This window comes from Convolutriloba macropyga, unplaced genomic scaffold (genome assembly GCF_964194025.1).
Source record: "Convolutriloba macropyga unplaced genomic scaffold, txConMacr16.3 SCAFFOLD_478, whole genome shotgun sequence".
Lineage (NCBI taxonomy): Eukaryota > Metazoa > Xenacoelomorpha > Acoela > Convolutidae > Convolutriloba > Convolutriloba macropyga.
In genome coordinates this window covers 67,809-90,686 of record NW_027453633.1, presented here as the reverse complement: position 1 = coordinate 90,686, position 22,878 = coordinate 67,809, and the positions used below count along the sequence as shown (strand labels likewise).

General features: G+C 35.5%; 1 protein-coding gene across 1 annotated transcript in view; it reads right to left on the bottom strand.

The window, feature by feature from the left end:
- The window catches only part of LOC142358432 (uncharacterized), a gene marked incomplete at its 3' end in the record, with an annotated part of 31,834 nt that overhangs the window by 504 nt on the left and 8,452 nt on the right, over window positions 1-22,878 (bottom strand). Inside the window, exon 2 of the mRNA XM_075409831.1 lies at window positions 18,885-19,613. Coding sequence (XP_075265946.1) covers window positions 18,885-19,613 — 729 coding nt within the window. The remainder of the gene's footprint in view (window positions 1-18,884; window positions 19,614-22,878) is intronic.

The window sequence follows — 22,878 nt, the reverse complement described above, 5'->3', positions numbered from 1 at the left end:
TTTTTAGCGGTGAAACTTCTTTTTCACCTCGTTCACTGAATTTCTTACAAAAACTGCACTTATGCAGGTTTCAACTTCTCACCTCCAGTATGTCAACAACCACATATACCGCTGTGCAATCCATCACTTACTTTATTTCTATTCCTTGTGATTTTAAATCAGATTCAATAAACCTTATTGAAAAGAAATGCGTTGATTTTTTGTAAGACTTGCCTATTTTCGCTGTAAATTTTTGTAGGATTTGTGATTCTTAGCGTCGAATTCTTTTCTTTCAACGCTTTCACCGCACTCAACTCTAAAAATTGCAACTCTTACATATTTTCACCGCAATCATCACAAATCTTACTTTTTTCTAGCAATTTTCAGCGTTGACACTTCGACCCAGGGTTTTGTTTTGCCTAAGGTCAGGCTTTGGTAAAAAATATTACTGATTCTCACTATTTATGATGCTTAGATATTTTTTGGTGAGTTGCACCGTTTTCATCTATTGGGAGTTCTGAAGTTGTTTGAACGAATTTAATGAATAGCGAGGAATTCCTTACAAAATTGTAGAGGAATGGGCAAACTTTTTTGATAATTAAAAAGCATTATTTGAAAACCTAAAACGCCTGAACTTGTATCAACCAATACAATCAATAAATCTCTCAAAAACATGATGAACAGGCTTTGATACGATACAAATTGGTCTGAATTTTGATAGCAATATTTTGTCCGAGTTATGTTTATTGATATTCTAATTTTGAAAACTCTCAAATATAGAATATAAATAAACATATCTCGGACAAAAAAGTGCCATCAAAATTGAAAGCTTCAACTGGTCGCAGAAAACTGACAGACCGTTTTTCCCGTTAAATATCATCAATTTCTATCTCATGCAAAACACACTATTTCTCAAAAAATTGGCCGCTATTTGAATTAATATTTTACATTCTAATATTTAGTTTTTAAAGATTTCTTTGAAGAATTTTTGTCTTCCAGTTAGCCAATCAATTATTCACCGAAAACGATAGAACTATATTCTTCTTTCTGAAATAACTTAAAACCAATAAGTGTTGCATGACCGGTTTAAACTATAAGTTATGGATCTTATCGTTTCAAGATCTCATAAATAAACTCTTTCTCCAACTCAAACTGCCTGAAAGTTTTGTTATGTTTTCAGAAAACACTTTGGTGTTGCCATGGTTAGTTATTATTGATTGTTTTCTCAAGAAAAAAGATTTTTTTTTTGGATTACATAAATTTTAATTTTTAAATCTATTGCAACACATCAATAAATAATTTAGGCTATATTTGTTAAAAAACACAAGGTTAAGCTTTCCCGGTTCGAGGTTCTGTCGAAAAATTAATGTAAAAATGGAGATGAATAGCGGTGAAAAAAAAATTTCCACGCAAAGCGCCCGCATATTTTTGCGATGAATGCGGCGATAGCTGTAAATTTTGGTAAAATTTGCGGTTTTTAGCGGTGAATTTTGGTAGGATTTGCGGTTTTCAGCGGTGAATTTTTTTTCATCGCATTCAACGTGTTTTTTTTACAAAAAAAGCACTTACTCGTGTTCGAAACTCTCACCTACTGCATGTCAAAACCTCTTATATCACTGCGCAATCTACCACTTACTTCTATTCTATTCCTTGTGAAGTTAACTCAGATTAAATAAACGTTATTGAAAACAAATGCGCTGAATTTTTGTAAGACTTGTGGTTTTGAGCGGTGAATATTTGTAAGATTTGAGGTTTTTAGCTTTGAATTTTAGTAAGATTTGCGGTTTTTAGCGGTGAATTTTTTTCATCGCATTCACCGCGTTTTTTACAAAAAGCACTTACTCGTGTTCGAGCCTCTCACCAACTGCTTGACAAAACCTCTTATATCACTGCGCAATCTACCACTCACTTCTATTCTATTGCTTTTGAAGTTAAATCAGATTAAATAAACGTTATTGAAAACAATTGCGTTGATTTTTTGTAAGACTTGTGGTTTTTAGCGGTGAAGGTAGATTTTTATGGTAGATTTTGGTTTTCTTCTGTCAGGTGGGTTTGGCAAGTGCAGACAGGATTGGTTAGAAAGTGTTACAGTTCTTCGAGGAAAAAAATTTTCTCTGTGCACCAGGACGACTTCAGTGACTTTGCTATATCTGCAGAATGTACAGCAACAATAACTAAAGTATGAAATCCTCTAAAAAGCAGACGAAGTACTCAATAAACAGCCCTAAAGGTCACGAGCACGTCTCTGTGAATCCTCAGTTAAAACATCTGAACAACAAAAAGATGATGAACAAAAGTGAAATCAGAAACTGATTTTTTTTTCATATCCGGTTGTGGAAATTCTTAATGATATCGAAGTAAAATACGAATTGGTAAGTCCAGACGTTTTAGAAAAAGAATCATCATTTGACTCGGAAATACTTTGCTCTCATTTGAGCTCACAAGGTACGGAAAACTACATCAGAAAAAAAAGACGATAGAACTATATTCTTCTTTCTGAAATAACTTAGAACCAATAAGTGCTGCATGACCGGTTTAAGCTTTAATTTTTGGATCGTATCGTTTCAAGATCTCATAAATAAACTCTTTCACCACTTAAACTGTCTGTAAGTTTTGTTTTGTTTTCAGAAAACAATCTGGTGTTGCCATGGTTAATTATTATTATTTTTTTTGGATTACAATAACTTTAATTTTTAAATCTGTTCCACCACATCAATAAAAAATTTAGGTTACATTTGTTAATAAACACAAGATTAAGTTTTCCCGGTTCGAATTTTTGTCAAAAAAATATTGTAAAAACTGAGGTGAACAGCGGTGAAAAAAAAATTTTCACCGCAAAGCGCCATTATCTTTTTGCGATGAAAGCGGCGATAGCTGAGAATTTTGGTAAGATTTGCGGTTTTTAGCGGTGAATTTTATTAAGAATCGCGATTTGCGGTTTTAGCGGTGATTTTTTTTCAGCGCATTTACCGCATTTCTTACAAAAATAGCAATTGCACGTGTTCGACCTCTCACCTACTGCATGTCAAAACCTCGTATATCACTGCGCAATCTACCTTTTACTTCTATTCTATTCCTTGTGAAGTTAAATCAGATTAAATAAACGTTATTGAAAACAAATGCGTTGAATTTTTGTAAGACTTGCCAATTTTCGCTGCAAATTTTTGTATGATTTGCGACTCTTGGCGTTGATTTCTTTTATGAAATAACGTGAAACTTCTGCATAAACATACATGACTTGCATGCCAAAAAGTGTACGGGCTATCTTTCTGCTCTACCCCGTTTTAAGTCGACACCGTTTTCTGCACTAATCTGCAAATGAACAAGGATTTGCTGAATCGAATCTCTCTTAGTCTTTATTCTCTTTGCTGTAATTTAAAGTCATTGGAATAACCTGATCGATAAACAAACAGTCTCGTTAACGCTCACTTTGCTTCGTCTACTTAAAGTACCAGTACTTTCAGTATACGAAGAAAAAATAGCTTTGACGAGACTGTTTTGTTTCATTTTATTTCAAAAAGAAGAATCCAGTTCTATCATTTTCAATAAAATTTGATTGGCTTACTGGAAGACTGAAATTCTTCAAAGAAATTCTTATAAACTAAGTAAAAGAAAGTAAATATTTAATTCAACTGACGGCCAATTTTTTTGAAGAAAATGTGTTTTGCGTGAGATGGAAATTGATGATATTTGTTCCCGTTGCAGACATATTTTGGCAACAATTTCTTCTCGCGCTATCCTATTTCACCAAACGATTGGTTTCATCCACGTTCCCTTTTTTGCATAATTGGCGTAACGACTCGTTTTTCAGCAGCGTTTACTCATAGTTTTTGTCCAGAGTTGCTGCGTTCTTCTGACGTATAAGTTTGCAAGGTGGTGGGTAGTGTTAGTTTTGATAATGCAAGCAGCATTGCTTCTCAAATAAGTCCTTGTTAGGTTTCAGAATGTTATGAGGTAAGTTTCAGGTGGTATTCGTTAAGTTTTCAAGTAGGTATCAGGTAGTTTGCGGTTAGGTGTCAGGTAGATTGCGGTCATGTTCAGGGCTCAGGTATAATCAGGTAAGCTTCACGTGATAACTCCGAAGTCTTTAATAGATATTGAGATGGTTGTAGTTAAAATTTAGAAAGAACACTGGTTCTATTGATTGAAATCGTTTTATGTTTTCAGATATATTTTTCAGGTAGATTTTGGTTTTCTTCTGTCAGGTGGGTTTGGAAAGTGCTGACAGGATTGGTTGGAAGGTGTTACAGTTCTTCGAGGAAAAAAATTTTCTCTGTGACAACTTCAGTGACTTTGCTATATCTGCAGAATGTACAGCAACAATAACTAAAGTATGAAATCCTCTAAACCGAAGACGAAGTACTCAGTAAACAACCCTATAGGTCACGAGCACGTCTCTGTGAATCCTCAGTTAAAACATCTGAACAACAAAAAGATGATGAACAAAAGTGAAATCAGAAACTGATTTTTTTTTCATATCCGGTTGTGGAAATTCTCAATGATATCGAAGTAAAATACGAATTTGTAAGTCCAGACGTTTTAGAAAAAGAATCATCATTTGACTCGGAAATACTTTGCTCTCATTTGAGCTCACAAGTTACGGAAAACTACATCAGAAAAAAAAGACGAAAGAACTATATTCTTCTTTCTGAAATAACTTAGAACCAATAAGTGCTGCATGACCGGTTTAAGCTTCAAATTTTGGATCGTATCGTTTCAAGATCTCATAAATAAACTTTTTCTCCAATTAAACTGCCTGAAAGTTTTGTTATGTTTTCAGAAAGCAATCTGGTGTTGCCATGGTTAATTATTATTATTTTTTTGGATTACAATAACTTTAATTTTTAAATCTATTGCACCACATCAATGAAAAAATTTAGGTTACATTTGTCAATAAACACAAGATTAAGTTTTCCCGGTTCGAGTTTCTGTCAAAAAATATTGTAAAAATTGAGGTGAACAGCGGTGAAAAAAAAATATAAATTTCACCGCAAAGCGCCCGCATCTTTTTGCGATGAATGCGGCGATAGCTGTGAATTTCGGTAAAATTTGCGGTTTTTAGCGGTGAATTTTTTTAAGATTTGCGATTTGCGGTTTTAGTGGTGATTTTTTTCCATCGCATTTACCGCATTTCTTACAAAAAAAAGCACTTACACGTGTTCGACCTCTCACCTACTGCATGTCAAAACCTCGTATATCACTGCGCAATCTACCTTTTACTTCTATTCTATTCCTTGTGAAGTTAAATCAGATTAAATAAAGGTTATTGAAAACAAATGCGTTGAATTTTTGTAAGACTTGCCAATTTTCGCATGATTTGCGACTCTTGGCGTTGATTTCTTATATGAAATAACGTGAAACTTCTGCATAAACATACATGACTTGCATGCCAAAAAGTGTACGGGCTATCTTTCTGCTTTACCCCGTTTTAAGTCGACACCGTTTTCTGCACTAACCTGCAAATGAACAAGGATTTGCTGAATCGAATCTCTCTTAGTCTTCATTCTGCTTGCTGTAAATTAAAGTCATTGAAATAACCTGATCGATAAACAAACAGTCTCGTTAAAGCTAACTTTGCTTCGTCTACTGAAAGTACCAGTACTTTCAGTATACGAAGAAAAAATAGCTTTGACGAGACTGTTTTGTTTCACGTTATTTCAAAAAGAAGAATCCAGTTCTATCATTTTCAATGAAAATTTTGTTGGCTAACTGGAAGACTGAAATTCTTCAAAGAAATTCTTATAAACTAAGTAAAAGAAAGTAAATATTCAATTCAACAGATTTTGAAGAAAATGTGTTTTGCGTGAGATAGAAATTGATGATATTTGTTCCCGTTGGAGACATAATTTGGATGATTTTGCAACAATTTCTTCTTGCGCTATCCTATTTTAACAAAGGATTGGTTTCATCCACATTCCCTTTTTTGCATAACTGGCGTAACGACTCGTTTTTCAGCAGCGTTTACTCATAGTTTTTGTCCAGAGTTGCTGCGTTCTTCTGACGTATACGTTTGCAAGGTGGTGGGTAGTGTTAGTTTTGATAATGCAAGCAGCATTGCTTCTCAACTAAGTTCTTATTGGGTTTCAGAATGTTATGAGGTAAGTTTCAGGTGGTATTCGTTAAGTTTTCAAATAGGTATTGGGCAGTTTGTGGTTAGGTGTCAGGTAGGTTGCGGTCATGTTCAGGGCTCAGGTAGAATCAGGTAAGCTTCACGTGATAACTTCGAAGTGTTTATTAGATATTGAGTTGGTTGTAGTTAAAATTTAGAAAGAATGATTTAGATTTTGATTTTTAGATTTTGGTTTTGTTCTGTCAGGTGTTTTTGGAAAGTGCTGACAGGATTGGTTAGAAAGTGTTACAGTTCTTCGAGGAAAAAAAATTTTCTCTGTGCACCAGGACGACTTCAGTGACTTTGCTATATCTGCAGAATGTACAGCAACAATAACTAAAGTATGAAATCCTCTAAACAGCAGACGAAGTACTCAGTAAACAACCCTATAGGTCACGAGCACGTCTCTGTGAATCCTCAGTTAAAACATCTGAACAACAAAACGATGCTGAAAAAAAAAGAAGTCAGAAACTGATTTTTTTCATATCCGGTTGTGGAAATTATCAATGATATCGAAGTAAAATACGATTTTGCAAGTCCAGACGTTTTAGAAAAAGAATCATCATTTGACTCGGAAATACTTTGCTCTCATTTGAGCTCACAAGGTACGGAAGACTACATCAGAAAAAAAGACCACCTTCGAAAAAAAGGGAAACCTGTTTTCAAGCAATATAGCAAACAAGCACTTGACACCTGAATGATGATATTTAGCAACAGCAGAGATCAAATTCATACTAAGAAAACATTATCGTCCAAAGTGTTCTCTCCGCGGGCTTAGACTGGTTCATACAGCAAAACTTTCCTCATTATTGCTGCACCAAGAGCAAGAGGGCCATAGAAGGCTTCAATCAAATTTTGCCCACAGCGATTTGGCTCAAAACTTACCATCACAACTCATTTCGTGTCAAGTGCCAGCACCCTTATACAATGAATAATACCTTGTCCTCTGGAGTTAACTGCTGTGTTTTCAACTTACCTTTAGCAGTAACTGACGGTCGTTTTCCTTTATTCCATGTTATTCTCAGTTAGCATAATTGTCTTGATTCAATTAACAATTCCCAACTCCGATACAGTCCGCAGCAGTCAGCTTCCTAACAAGAGAATTCGAGAGAAAATTGGTCGCTCTTGAATGTCGCCAGAAGGAAAATGATTCACTTGCAGCCACTTCTATTGCGGAGGCTATGTTGACAGGTACGCCTGGATTGACTGTCTGTTGGCAACTGCGTAAGCATGACTTGAGAAAATTTTTGTCATCCTATTTTTGTTGTCAATGTCGCTCTCGAAAAATTGGCACTTGTTTGACACCGAAGCGGAAAACCAGGACAACTGAAAATTTTCGGACACTGACAAAACACTTCTAATTTCCTCCTGAACTTAGTGGAAACGCTCAAACAATTTGATTCAAGCAACCTGATTCATGTGTGACATAAACTCTACAATAAATTTTTAATAAGGCTTCATCAAGTTTCTAACACCGGTTCGCTTGAAACGAATAAACACTGTTTGAAAAGAGATTTGTTCTATACTTCAGGAGACTTTTGAGTGTTTTTAATTTATGTACATGTTTGCGGAGTTCTGCTTAAGTTTCTTGCATCAGCTCGTTGATCAAGCAATCATTCAAAAACTCTAATGACTTTTGGAAGCAATCAGATCAGAAGAATCCGCCCAATTTACAATTATTGGTTCAACGTATCAACGAGCTTTCAACCGTGTTATTTCAAAGGTGTAATTTGTTCAAACCGTGACAGTTGTTAATAATTATACAAATATTTTTATGACTAATTCGTTTTTAACTGAGAGACAAAAGCAAGTGAGAAAACCAAAATCGTGTTTCGATTCTTTTGGAAACCACAGTACAACACAGCACATCAAAAATTTTTGTGACACTGAAGACTGCTGCAAAACGCACCACACAATGCTTCAAGACAACTTTCTTACAAAAAATTTTAATTCTGACAACAAGTAATAGAAATAACCCCGACAACCTTTATATCTGTTCATTTGCATGGCTAAAGTCAGATAGCATTTTTACCAGATCAACGGTCTAAGAGAAAAAAAGGCGCCTGACACATGTGTATCTCGAGAACAGAAGTTGTCAAAGCTTCCTCATTCAATCTGCAGTCCATTATTTTGACATCGATATGAACCGTTTTGGTAACATGACTATCTGGCGCTATCAGACGAAAAAAGAGAAAGATTGTTCTCCGGTATCGTTGAAACCTCCTGATATGACGAAGTATTCCAGATATGAATATGAGTCATGTTTGCACTAATGAGCTCAGCAAGTTTTTGGAGAGTTTTTATCATCTGCAGCTGATTTTGTCCCCTTGTGATGATCACAATTAAGTCTCCAAACTCATCGGCAATCGCAATAATCAACTGATCCATTGCATATAAGTTAACTAAAGGACACCTTGGGTTGTCGAAAATCCTTTAGCAGGGATTTGCGCAGCAAGAAAAGCATTACTTTGTATGAGCAGAATCCAGTGCTCAAAACACAAATCGGTTTTCATCATCATAGGATACTGAGTTTTTCACAAAGCTACAAAAATCGAACAACATCTTTGTACCTTCCTGGCCATCTGGTTTCATTGTAACAAATTCAGTAATTTTTACATAGCCATCAAGGCAAGCAAAGTGTTTAGGATAAACGCTTGAAGTCAAGCCTCCTGAAGGGACCCCCATTTGTTGAATACTCCTTTTGAAGTTGTCTTTAGATTCCGCCAGCAGCAATTAGCAGTTTCAGCCGACCTCGAGCAGATGTTTATGCAAATAAAGCTGCACTTATTGATCGTGCGTTCCATCGGTTCCTCTAAAATCTCAATGCCGAAATCGCGAAATCAGAGAAAACAAACACATCCGTCAAAGATTGGTGCATAGCGTCCTGCGCTCTGTGTCCTTGAGATTGTGACAATCCAGACCAATTTTTCTCATGCTAGCGTAGTGTCTTTGTTGACGACTTTTATAACTCAACAGGAAACGTTGAAAACAATGTGAACATTATCAGCAGCTCAAGAGTGTCTTTCACTCATTGATTTTAACCTCATGAAATGGAACCTCATGAATAATTCTGACCAACTCCTGAAATTCATCGCAAACGAAAAATAATTGAGGCCAGACTTGAAATACCTCAACCTCAAAACGTTTTTGGGTTTTCATGGAACGCAACCACTAAAATTCGCAATATTGAAACAAAGAAATTCAAAATGTCTCCAGTGACATTTTCACAACACAGAGGAATTTGTTGATACTTTTTGCTTTAATTTTTCCCCTCCTTCATTTTTTTATTGTTATAGCCATATTTAACAATCAGAATGAAAACAGTGATGTAAGTGGCCTGCTTTTCTTATCCAGAAAGCTGACCTTACAATCTTTACAATAAAAAAAACTTCTGACACTTTAAACCTAATTCTCATACCTGAGCACTTAATTTGAGTAAAAAATTTATTTCCATTATTTTAACTAACAATGAACACTTCTGTTCAAAGATAACATCTCTTGTGATACTATCATCCCTAACTAATATATACCAGTGTAAAAATGTCAGTCTCGGAAAGTTTTTAAGGGATGGGAAAACAAGCGGAGAGCAGCCCTAATTGTTGAGATGAGGTTTGTTTAAAAACAAAAAGCTTTAAAAAAACAAAAACAAAAACAAAGTAGAACAGCTGTCAAACCAAATTTACTTCGAAAAGAAGTAAATGTGATATTCTTTTGTTTAAGGAAATGCTGAATGAATTGGCGTTGTAAAAAAATCTCAGCCAGCAAAATTATGTGCAAAAAGAAGAGTGAATATCTTTCTGTCGAAGAAAACCACAGCAATTGTAGATTGATGTACTTTGGATGTTAGAAGGCTTCTAGCTGGGGACTGGCTATCGCCAAAAAATCTATCAAAATTCCGAAACATTTGTTTGGTGGTTCCTCTTGTTGTAGGGGGTGGACTATGTTGTCCCAAAAAATGTTGCTCTCTCACCTGCTTGAAAACTTCACTCTGAATAATTGAATTAATAATCAAAATACGTAAAACTAGCAACAGGTAATGTTATTGCCACAGACAGTTATTTGAATATATTCCTAAATCAAAAATTTCGATCAAAAATAACTAATGGTCTACACTAAATCAAACCAATTCAACCACTCTCTCCGCAAGTATCCACAAATCCGTCGCTTTACTTCCTACCCCAGATAACTATAATAAATTCTGTCTTCCAGTAGCTTTGTTACTAGCCAGAATTTTATAATATTTGCATTCAACAATTTTGAATAACTTTGCAGTTTCAATCACTGCAACTGCGAAACTAAGTTCTTTCGCAAAGAAATCACTAAACAACTCTGGTCTTCTCACTCTGAGAACCAACTGCTCCACGTGAGTTTTCTCTCTTTCAAATTTGAATGACAAACCGATGTTTTTCAGACTCTTAAGTCTCTCTCTCTCTCAAACTCGCTCTCTGTCGTCTGATGGTTTTTCTTGTGCTTAAGGGTACTCAACCTTATCACTTTTTATCAGCGAAATGTAACGTGTCGTTCTTTTAGAACATTTTGACCTAACGTATAATGGCAAAAGTGGGCGTAGAAATTCAGTCACGCGCTGCAGTTTTTCTCATAGAAAAGTTTGCTCAATATGACAGGAATTTCGTGGGCAATTCGCTTTGATAAGTTCAGGATCCCAAAAAATTTATGTTTCATGTTCAACAATTTTTATACAACAACAAGCATTCTGTTTTTAATCATTTCCATGTCACTGATGCTTGTCTGATTTAGCCCATGAGTACGTTTGCTCTCCCTGTGGATCTAGCAATGTTTGTTTTAACCAACTCTTAATTATCTTCTTATAATCACAATGACAAAAAAATCAGGGAAAACTAAGATCTTTCTGCCTTTGTCTTCGTAGAATATTCATTAGCGTTAATGCCATTAAACTAATTCGCATTCTTCACGTTTGAATGTCGTTTTGATTCTGGTAAGAGTGTTGTTTCTTTCATAGAGGCAAAAAAAAGTTGTCGCCTCTTTTTTGTTTGTTTTAAAAGCCAAAATGAACGGTTTCAAATGCTGGAAAAAGTCCCTTGTTCTTCTCATTCTGCATGTAACTGTCCAAAGAGTCACCAGTTAAAGTTTTAGGCCAATCGGACTTCAGGAACTAGGAATTTCAGGATCACAAAAGGGCACATGTGCCCCTTTATCACAAATTCACTTTGAAAATATTATTCCACTGGATGCTCACTATGATTGCCTAGCGACATTTGACCCAAAACTACAACTATATAAAGAAACAAACAAATGTTCAATTCAGTTTATTTTTTTAGTTTCAATTCCTCAGTCACTTCCTTTCAACCAACCTTCTGATCTATTTAATCACGTTTTGATACCAAACCATCTTGTTATTCAACAAAGAAACGAAAAACTTCTCCGATTACACCATAAAAAAACAGTTTTAGTTATCAAAAATCTTTTTTTCTACCATTGGCAATACAAAAATAATTGGTTCGCAAAAGTGTAAATCTTACTATACAGAACACTTTTTCCTAAAAAATAAGAAAATTTGTGACAAGTACTCTTATCTGCTATTCGTTATTCTCTCTTCCTCGTGCTGTGAGTAATCTTTAGATGCAAACAAAAGACCTATTTCTGGGAAAAATTCAACAAATTTGGCCGACAAATCCTTCAAAATATATCATTTGTTTTTATCCCTTCTTTAGCAGTTATTTTTTCTAGTTAACATAACCATTACATCCTTCCTGAGAACACTAACAGGTAAACCTACATTGTAGCTACTTATAGTTAATAAATAATTTTTTTTATTATACAAAAATTGCTTTTATATGGTGCATTTTTTGAGGTTTGTGGGAATTCATAAATAAATATTATTGCTTTTCCCGATCACTTCCATTCTTTTTTTCTGATGTAATCATACTTTGTTCCTTTCGTTTAATGATCTCTGAGTTTCATTTTGCCTGTGTCTGAAAATTTTATTATTATGCAAAGGTTACTATACAAGCAATTAATCAATTCGCTCCAAATTACGTCGCTCAAGTTCGTTCCTTTTGTTCACATTGTCAATATGCTCATGATTAGCTCCTAAACTCTGCAGACTAATTAACCACCCAATGTTAAAGTTTTAATGTCATGTAAGTTCAACGATTTGAAGTGGAAATTCCACACTCCTCCCTCTTAGACTATTATTCTCTGGAATAATTTAAAAAAATCCATCGGGCCATTGTTACTAGCACACTTTCCCATTCGCAGAGAACTATTTTTTAACTTAGTGAACCTACGTAAGTTTGAACCGATCAAATAGAGCTCCAGTAAATGATGGATAGTTATTGCTCACCGCTAAGTTTTTAAAAAATTACTAGAATACATAATCAGGATCATATAAAAAAGTGAATCAGTCAACCAATTGTTTTCGGAACAAATCACTGGCTGAAGAGAAGCTCACATTCAAAACAATTCTATGCAGACAGTAATTTTAAATCTGTATAATCTTAAGCTAATACCGAAAATTGCAATTAAACTGGGCATCTTTTTCAATTGTTTTTGTCTTTTAGAGCATATGAACTTCATTATAAACAGCCGAATTACTGATTCATTTATGAGCTACTGAATAAATGTATGACATAATAACTCTCAATCATAAGGACTGCAGCCTAGTCAATTTAGACTTACCAGCTCTCATATCAGACAGTTCAACTTTACCAACTTTACCACTTCTTCTTTCTTCCTCCGATGCTTGAAGGGTTGTTCGCTTCCAGTCTCCTTCTTCGACATTTTCTTTCGTTTGCGCCTAATTACCCTGGACCACTGACAACCCGAAATCAGTTTGTTCCACTTCTATTTTCGACTGTCATTTTGTTTTCCAATCTTAAGCCTGAACAATACATGGTACTTCAATTCAAGACTTCTACGATCGTCAGTTGCCCTCAACAAATTTGGAGGAGAACTACACAGCACGCCCTTTCTATGCTGTACTCTGTGTCCTTGGCCGGATAAGCCCATCAACAACTGATTTCGATCAGTACCTATTCTTTTCGTCACTTCAAAATCCGTGCACTGCTCACGTTCATTAGATTGCTTCGAATAAGAACTCTCCAAGTGTGCTGCAACTACATTATCTCCAAAGTCCAATGTACAAGAGTTTCCACCACCACTCGGCAATTTCAGCCGCAGATCACTTTTCCTTGAAGGTGACAACAACTTTTTGTTACAATGTTCTCCCTTTTGGATTTGCATCACTTCACAATCTGATTCGCTAGTTGAAATTTTTCGGAAAAAGATTTCTTCTGCAGTAGAAACCTTTCTTTGCCCCAACATCAGTGAGTGCTCAACCGCGCTTTCAACAATATGCTTTTTATTGTTTGCTATTGTTTGCTTTTTTTGCTATGAAATTTTGTCACTTTCAGCATAGAAGAAACTCACTTTCCAGGTTTTCTCGTTTGAGTAGAGTAATTGAGGCTTCGAGTTTAACGAACTGTTTTTCTTGCAATCTGGCTATTCCAACTTCTTCTCAACTAAGCCAAAATTAACATCACAAATTCCATCTTGGCCAACAATGAAAGTTTCAGACATCACTAATTCTTCAGCAGTTGAATAGTCACAAACATCATGAGTAACTGATTCAACAGCTGCCGCTATTTCTGCATTGAAGACTTGATCCGTCAGCTTTTCAAATATTGCAGGCGCTAGCTGCTGACGCAAAGTTCCAAAAAAATTTTCACCTTCCCGTATAGTATCGCCACTGCCTCCAACAGTCGCAAAAAAATTTTCAATCCTCGCTTTCATTCTTGTCTATTTCATCATTTGCGTTTTCTTTTCAAATCTTGGAGAAAAAGTTTTCACCTCATTTTGCGGGTGTAGTCGATTTTTCTCCTTTGCTCCCATCTGAAAATCTATCCGCGTTTGCCTTTGCTTTCGGGCTTTTACAATTTTTGGCCGCCTCGCAGGAATGTCTGTTGGGAAATTAACAAACCCTCTTGTAACTTCTCACAGCTATCCTCAGATGATGTTCGGGTCAAACTAAGTTGATCATTGTGCTGCGACCTAGTACTGACTATACCCTGGCGTGAACTATTAGCAATAAAATTTTCATTGAAGATATTTTCTGCTGCAGTGGCCAAATCAGCTCTCTGAGCAAAATAAAGTGCGGCATAGCTGTTTCTCCAGCATCTATCCATTTGCCAAAATAAAGCAAGCAAGAACCGGCGTTGATTTGTTCAAGAGTTATCAAAGTTTTCGAGAACGGCTTTTCAACTGCTATTTTATTTTCAAAAAGTGGCTCAAAAATTTCAGGGTTACTTTGCGGCTCATGAATGTTTGGAACGAACACGTCGCCGTCCATTCATTCAAATTTGTTTTGGTCGTCGTAATCAAAGAAGCTGTCGTCATCGTTAAAATACTCTTCACTTAAAATTGCATCATCCTACAACTTACTGTTAGGAATTTTTTCGCGTGCTTCACTTCTCAGTTCTTCAACTTTTATGTTCTTTCCAATTTCCCACCGTGCACTGCATCGGTCCATCTTTTCCTTGAATTGCTCGTCGCCCGTCTTTGCTTTAGCCACATTGCGCTGTTCTATTTTTCGAACTGAGCCAAAATCTTCATCGCTTCCACCAGTGTTCAAATCCGCGACAGTCTCCAAAATTGACTGGTTGTCAATACTCTTTGAATGGCTTTCTTGGCTTTCGTCTCTGACGTCAGGCTTCTCTTCGAGCACCGCATTTTTTCCAAACCCAATAGCTTTAATTGCGGACCAACGCTTAGTAAACGATCACTTTGCCAATTTTCCCGACATAACTGACTGCAAATATCGGCAGTCAATTGAGGGTACTCCTTTTTGTCAAATTTTTGAGGCCGCTCATGGCGCGGTAACTCATCTCTCTCAGCACCGTCACTTTGAAACACTGGCTTTTCAATTTCACACTGCAAAGCCACTTTCTCAATTTCCTCTTTTTCTATCAAGTATTGCTCAAAGGCATCTTGATATTCTTTAGAAAAATGGGCTGTGTCCAGTCAAAGAAGTACAAAGTTTCTTGAAGAATCCAAGCACGAAACTTTTGATCGGATTTCCAAAATGCATGTGGCAAGTAAATCAAAGAATCAAAAGCCCGACCACATAACTTCTCTGGCAAGTATCTCTTGACTTCTGTCTCTGTCCACATCAACACTTCACAAACATCTAAGTTCTACTCACGCCAGTCCTTCCAAACTTCATACCCAGGCGATAGAATATGTTTTATAAATCCGAATTCTGCCATTAATCTCCGAAATGCTTCATTCTATTCGAATGCTCCTCTCTGGCTTCAATTTCAGCTGCAAATCTTCTCAGCTCTTCTTCCTGTCTCTATCTGAGTTATCTCTTCAATCTATCTGCTTGGGTATTTCCACCACTACGCTGAGTTAGAATTTTCGTCACGAGCAAAAATTACTGACTGTCTTCCAAAATAACTTTCTCCCGGTAATATCTATCTATTTTGCTCAAAATCTCTCAATCTCCTCGTTCCAAAACTCTTGTAATCGTGTTCCAACTATCGTCAACGTGTCCCTCGACTTGCTCTGCGTTGAAAATCACTAGATTTGAGCACTTGCTGCAAGTCCCTCAGAACTCTCACACTCATATTCAAAATTCCAACACCCTTTTTAACAAGAGAGCCCATCCAGGAGCGGCACTGTGGAATTTTGTATTTTTGTCGTTAGAAGGCTTCTGGCTGGGGACTGGCTAGCGCCCAAAATTCTATGAAAATTTCGAAAGATTTGTTTGGTGGTTGCTCTTGTTGTAGGGAGTGGACTATGTTGTCCCAAAAAAAATTGCTCTCTCAGCTGCTTGAAAACTTCACTCTGAATAATTGAATTAATAATCAAAATACGTAAAACTAGCAACAAGTAATGATATGGCCACAGACAGTTAATTGAATATATTCCCAAATCAAAAATTTCTATCAAAAAAACTAATGGTCCACACTAAATCAAACCAATTCAACCACTCTCTCCGCAAGTATCCACAAATCCGTCGCTTTACTTCCTACCCCAGATAACTATAATAAATTCTATCAGACTCTCTCAGACTCTCTCAGATTTCACTCTCTCAGACTCGCTCTCTCTCGTGTGATGGTTTTTCTTGTGCTTAGAAGTACTCAACCTTAACAGTTTTTATCTGCAAAATGTATTGTGTCGTTCCTGTTAGAACATTTTGACCTAAAGTATAAGTGCAAAATTTGGCGCAGAAATTCAGTTACGCGCTACCATTTATCTTATATAAATTTTTGCTCAATATGACCGGAATTTTGTGGACAACTCGCTTTGATAAGTTCAGGATCCAACAAAATTTATGTATCATGTTCAACAGTTCTTATACAAGTACATGCAATCCGTTTTTATCCCTTTTCTTGTTAATGATGCTTCTCTGATTTAGCCCATGAGTACTTTTAATCGCCCTGTGGATATAGCAATGTTTGTTTTAACCAACTCTTAATTATCCTCTTATAATCACAATGACGAAAAAATCAGGGAAAATTAAGATCTTTCTGCCTTTATCTTTGTAGAATATTCGTTAGCGTTAATGCCATTAAGCTGAATTGTAACTAATTCGCGTTCTCCACGTTTAAATGTCGTTTCTGCTAGGTATTTTGGTTCGGATAAGATTGTTGTTTCTTTCATAGGAGCACAAAAAATCAGTTATCGTCTCTTTTTTTGGTTGATTTAAAAGCCAAAATGATTAGTTTCTAGTATCGGAAAAAGTCTGTTGTTCTTTCTAAGTCGTTTGTAATTGTCAAAGGGTCACCATTTAAAGTTTGAGGTCAACCGGTCCTTAGGAAATAAGATTTCAGGACTTGCGGGGGGGGGGGTGGGAAAGTATGGACGCTCGGTTTTCTAGCGTTTTGGTTTCCCTCTATCTGAATTTTGTCCAAACAGCCCTTGTGCTCTTTTGGACTTATCAATCTATTCTCAAGAATACTTCGGAGCAATAATTTTTCTATCTTAAACATCGAACTCACTTCATAACTTGTTATTTCCACTAAAAACTCTCTTTTGCAAGCTTTTTGAACTTTTGAACCTCCAATACTTTAGTTACCACTTTTTCTTGACAGTAATTAGTATTTCCACTGTATTATTACTAAAACTATTGTAATGTTTCTTTTACCTAGCTCTGGTTTCAATTAAGTTCTGTAAATTTCCCAATTTTCACCTAATATACTCAACTGTACGACAATTTTAAAATCAGAACACCAACAGTTTTATGCCTTATTTACTCAGATTTATTCCGCGTGTGCACCTTAAACACAAATTCACTTTGAAAATATTATCCCAGTGGATTCTCCTTATAATTGGCTAACAACATTTCATCCAAAACTACAGCTATATGAAGAAACAAACAAAATTTCACTTCCTTTCAACCAACCTTCTGATCTATTTATTTCGGTTTTGATACCAAACTCGTCTAAATATTCTACAAAGAAACGAATCACCTGCTCAATTACACCATAAAAGAACCATTTTTAGGTATCAAAATTGTTTTTTCCTAGCATTCGCAAAACAAAAGCAATTGATTCGCAAACGTGTAATTTTTACTATACAGTACGCTTTTTCTTCAAACAATAAAACTCGTGACAAGTACGCTTCTCTGCTTTTCTTTGTTCTCTATTCCTCGTGCTCTGGGTAGTCTTTAGATGCAAACAAATATCTTTTTTCTGAGAAAAGTTTAATAAATTTGGCCGACAAATCCTTCAAACATATCTTTTGGTTTTTCTCCCTTCCTTAGCAGTTTCTAGTAAGCATAACCATCACATCTTTCCTGAGAACACTAACCGGTAAACCCAAACTCGTAGTTACTTATAGGTAATAATTACTCACCTTTACTATACCAAAAATGAATTTTAGATGGTGCATTTGTTGGGTTTTGAGGAATTCATAAATAAATATCATTGCTTTTCGCAAGCACTTCCATTCTTCTGCTGTAACCATACTTTGTTCCATTCTGGTGACCTCTGGTGTTTCATTCCTCCGATGACCTCTGAGTTTCATTCTGCCTGTTTCAGACAACTTGATCACTTTGCAAAGCTAGTCTACCTTTTGTTTGCTTTACAAGCAAGCAATCAATTCGCTCAAACTTACGTCGTTCAAGTTTGTTCCTTTTGTTTACATCGTCAATATGCTCAGGATTGGCTCTTAAACTCTGCAAACTATTTAACCATTCAATATTAAAGTTTCAAATTCATGTAAGTTTAACGATTTGGTGTAGAAATTCCACAGCAACCGTTAAAAATTTGGAATGCTATCTTTGATTGAGCAGTATAATAGTGGAATAGAGGTAACGTGTCAAAAGCAAAATTCTCTCAAATTCTTACCTATAATCGGATTCCTCTGCAAGCCGTTTTCACTATCCGAAAAAGAAAACTCTTGAACAACTCTTCAATTTTGCATTCTACAGGATTATTGTCTGATTTGAAAATTATATAAGGTTTGACTCAGACTGTTGTTAGAGTAATCGTTCATCAAATAGTTATCAACAATTACAATGAAACTTCTGTGATTTTGATATATATTTCATTTTTGGAAATTTTCGAGAACATAAATGTTAGCCCTTCAACCTAATGGGTAACATAGAAGCACAAAGCTTGAGATCTATCTCATTTTTAATTTTCATTTTAAATTAGGGCTATGATTTGTTTCATTTCAAAACAAACAATCGATGAGTTTAAAGAGGCCTGTTTTGAAATTTGCACATGGCTTCCATTCAAGGTTTACTACTAGTAAACACATTTTACTAATATTCTACTCATCAAAAGAGGAACAGGAAATAAGACATTACGGTGGTGTGATGCTTCCAGACTCGTCGAATGCAATGCAAACGTCGGTTGGTGGCTCAACGCACACAAAACACTTGGTATCTTCCTCTCCATTGTTTTCATCAAGTACTTTAACAGCTGAACCCCAGAGCTTGTCAATGTCATTAGACACCAACGAGTCCTTCTTCCACATTTCAAGCTGTTCTTTTTGTTGAGATCTCAACGGAACGTTTTTGGCCTCTTCTTCTATTAAGAGAGCAGCGCCAACTGCACTATATAGGGGTTTTCTGTAGTCTTCAAAAGTGGCCTTCTCAAATTCAATGCACAAAATATTACGTATTGGCTCAACATACTTAAGCTTGGTCGAAATGTCTTGCGCTTTTTTCAAAGATGGTTGTGGTAAATGCCAGATGCCTTTAGTTCCAGCTACAGCAACTTTTTTACCAAATTTACTTGTATAAGCCACCCTCACGAGAAGGAATTTGTCATCAGTTTTAAAAATTCCACTCGATTTCACTCTGTCCAAAGCTGCTTTTGCGACCTCACATCCAGCTGCATCTGGGACAAGGGTTTGGTCGTTCGCTGCATCGCCGGCATCAAACATCAACCATAACAGAATATTGCTTTGTAGCAATATTAAGTTGTATTTTGCTATTGGAAGTCTCCGAGAAACTTTTTTAGTGTAGCGAAATTCTTCAGTACCAAATTTTTTCTTCGAGGCTGAACTTGAGGAAGTACGAACGCCCAATGGCCTAAACAAAATTATTATGAGCTAAAACACTGATCATTAGAATGATTTCAGCCATCAAACTGCTTCGAGTAAATTGGCAGTTTAGATGAACGCCTCCATCTCAAATTACACTAGAACATTAGATATATCAAACTTTAGTTTGCGTTTTTTTTGTTATGGAAGTATTGCAAGTGTAGCATCGTAAATCTCACTGATTTGTTTTCTGAAAAAACTCTTTCTCACATTAAATTCCATATTAATAACAATTTAAACCAAACATGCTTGCTGAAAAAATATATACTGAATATTGAGATAAAAAAAACTCCCGACAACGTTACAAAAATACAAAAAAAAACAATTTCAGTTTTAAGCACTTTTGAAAACAGTCTTTGAACCATCCGCTTTCTAAACTATTGATTTCTCTTTACTATACAAAAATACATTTGGTTCATTTTCAATATCAATCTCAAAACTAAGGTGATCTGGTCAGTTTGCAATAAAGTTCAGAAAATTGCAACTTTTTTTATCGTTTCTTATATCGCTTCTCGTGTTATCGATTGTGAAAATATAATAGAAATCCTGCAATTGACACTGGAATAGAGACAAAACTACAATAACCAATACTTTGAAAAGTTTACTTTTTGAAGTACCAGAGCCAATATGCAGAAAAAACTTTCGAAAAACTGCAAGCCTTTAAGATGTAGCGAAGAAAACCCTTGGATGATAAAATATTGTTTCTCTCATTTTCAACAACTCTCTCATTTTAAATTTTACGAAAGCTATTAACATTTGCCTAGACTTCATGAATCTTTGCTCGATAGCTCATATTTTTAAAGAATTGCATTGTTAAAATTATTTTCAATTGATGATTACACATTTTGCCTTTAGATGGAACATATTGTGACTTCTTAGATAAATGAACTTGAAATCTTCGCTCCTCACGCACTAGTGCCATTCTTTTGTTGTAAATATTTAGAAAAAAAACAGGTGAACTAACTGATCCATGGAAATGATAATAAATCCGAAAAATCGATAGCAACTAGGGGATTATTGTTGATAAGTAAGAAGCACAATTGCTAGTAAAACTTGCAGCGAGATTTTGGCTGAAAGATTGAAACATTCCCATGTGCGGTATAATAGTGCTACAAACATCCTCACCGTTCACAATCCCATGACACTCTCCATTTAAAAAACAACCCTTACGCTTTTTGTTTGTTTCAACATCAAAAGTTTTGAATCGCCTCAAAGTCCAAGCCACTGATGAACAGCAAAAGATTCTTTTTTGAAGAAATGCCATGGTTCTCTGGCGTGTTTCAAAGCAATATCAAAGTTTTTGTTTAAAAAATTAATGTTTTTCACGTAACCGTCAGAAGAATAGCCTGAAACAATCAGTACACCTTGCGTCAATCGAGTGATGGGTGACTATGCTCACTAAGGGGGCTTTTGATGACGTCAATAGATTTTATCATTTTAATGATTTTTCATTATATTCCATTTTAATTACTAATGAACTCGTGCTAGAAAACTGCCGCTTTTGAGTTCAGCTGCCGGATGTTGTGAATGAGGGACAAATGTAGATCACGAACAATGAAAAAAATTAGAGGGCACAAAAGCTCCTCCAAAAATCCAAAAACCGTCGTCTGTTAATTTGCTTTAAAAGATCAGCACGTTTACAAGGATTGCTTCAAACTTCGTTTTAGAGCTATTAATTATAAAAGTACTGTTCAAAGATGAGTGAAGGAAGCTTTTTTCTTCAGTATATGCCAAAGCCTACTGGATATGATTCATTGATACTTTCGCAGAAGCAATTCAAATGAACCCAACATCGATATTAGTTAATTGCAACATTGCGTCTCAGAAAAGTAATTCAAAACCAACGCCGAAAAGTAAAGGAAATGATCAGCAAATTAGTTTAAATCACGACTTCATTGCGATTCTGATTTACATTGTGTTGAAAAAGAGAAATGAGAGCGATATTGAACGCGAACGTTGAAAAAGTCTAGGGCGCAAACGTCAGTCGAAGAAACAATACCGTCATTGGAAAATTTTTTTACAGTATAAAATATACACCTTTACAATATTTACTTCAAACCTGCCTCAAACGTTTTAGCTCAAGTAAGTTGTGTCGATAGGTGTGAATAATACACACTCACAAAAAAAGGAGGAAACACAAATGGAGATGATCCGTAGAATAAGGCAAGAATATGGCATGCGCGCTTAGGGGGCGCAAATGCGACGCTCTCAATAATCTAAGGACACAAATGAAAGCGAAGCAAAGTGTTTACAAAACCAATCAAATAGAAACATTTTCATTTTTTTTGTTGAACATGGAACTATTATTTCTACAAGATCTATATTGTCGAAGATATGATCTTTCACGCTTTTTTTATGTTTTAACAACAAATAAAGCAAAAACTCAAAAAAAAATTCCAGACGCTAGAAACCAGCAAAAATGTATATTTTTTTAGCAATGCCAAAGTTCTCTGGCGTGCTTGAAATCAATGCAATTTTTAAGAGTTATGGTGAAAAAATTAGGATTTGAAACATAACCAACTATCGTCAGAATAAATGCTCTCGAACATCTTGTGCATACTGCTTCAGTCGAGATGGGGGAGGTAACTACATTCACAACAGAGGCTTTAAAAGACTTCATCAGGGTTTACTATTTACAATTTTAATTACTATCAAATTTGACTCTCACTAGTAAACTGCCGCCACTTGAGTTCAACGGCTGGACTCTGTGAATGAGAGAGAAAGGTAGATCACGAACAATGAAAGTGTCGAGGGCGCAAAAGTCACTCCAAAATGTAAATCTGTCATCTGTTTTTGCATTTAACGATCAACAAGCATTGCTTTGAACTTTGCTTTAGAGCAATTGAGTGTAAAATTATTTTTCAGAGGTGAGTGAAGGGAATTTTTTTCTTCAGTAAATGCCTAGGCTTACTGGATATAAATCAATTTTAATTTCGCAGAAGCAATTCAAATGAAATTAACATCAAAATTAGTTAATTGCAATATTGAATCTCAGATCAAAAATCAAAAATCAACGAGAAAAATCTCATCAAATGATTAGCAAAAAAGTTTATATCACGAATTCAATGCGATACTGAATTTCATTGTCTTGACACAGAGAAATGTTGGCCCAAGTTAATAATTTTTGCTGTTTGAATTTTTTGCTTTAAAAATGTTGTGCTGGATAACTGAGCTATTCCTCAATTGAGCCACACTTGTATATCTAGTATTCAAATTGGTCAATTGCTCTGCGATTACCAATTTTTAAAGATTCA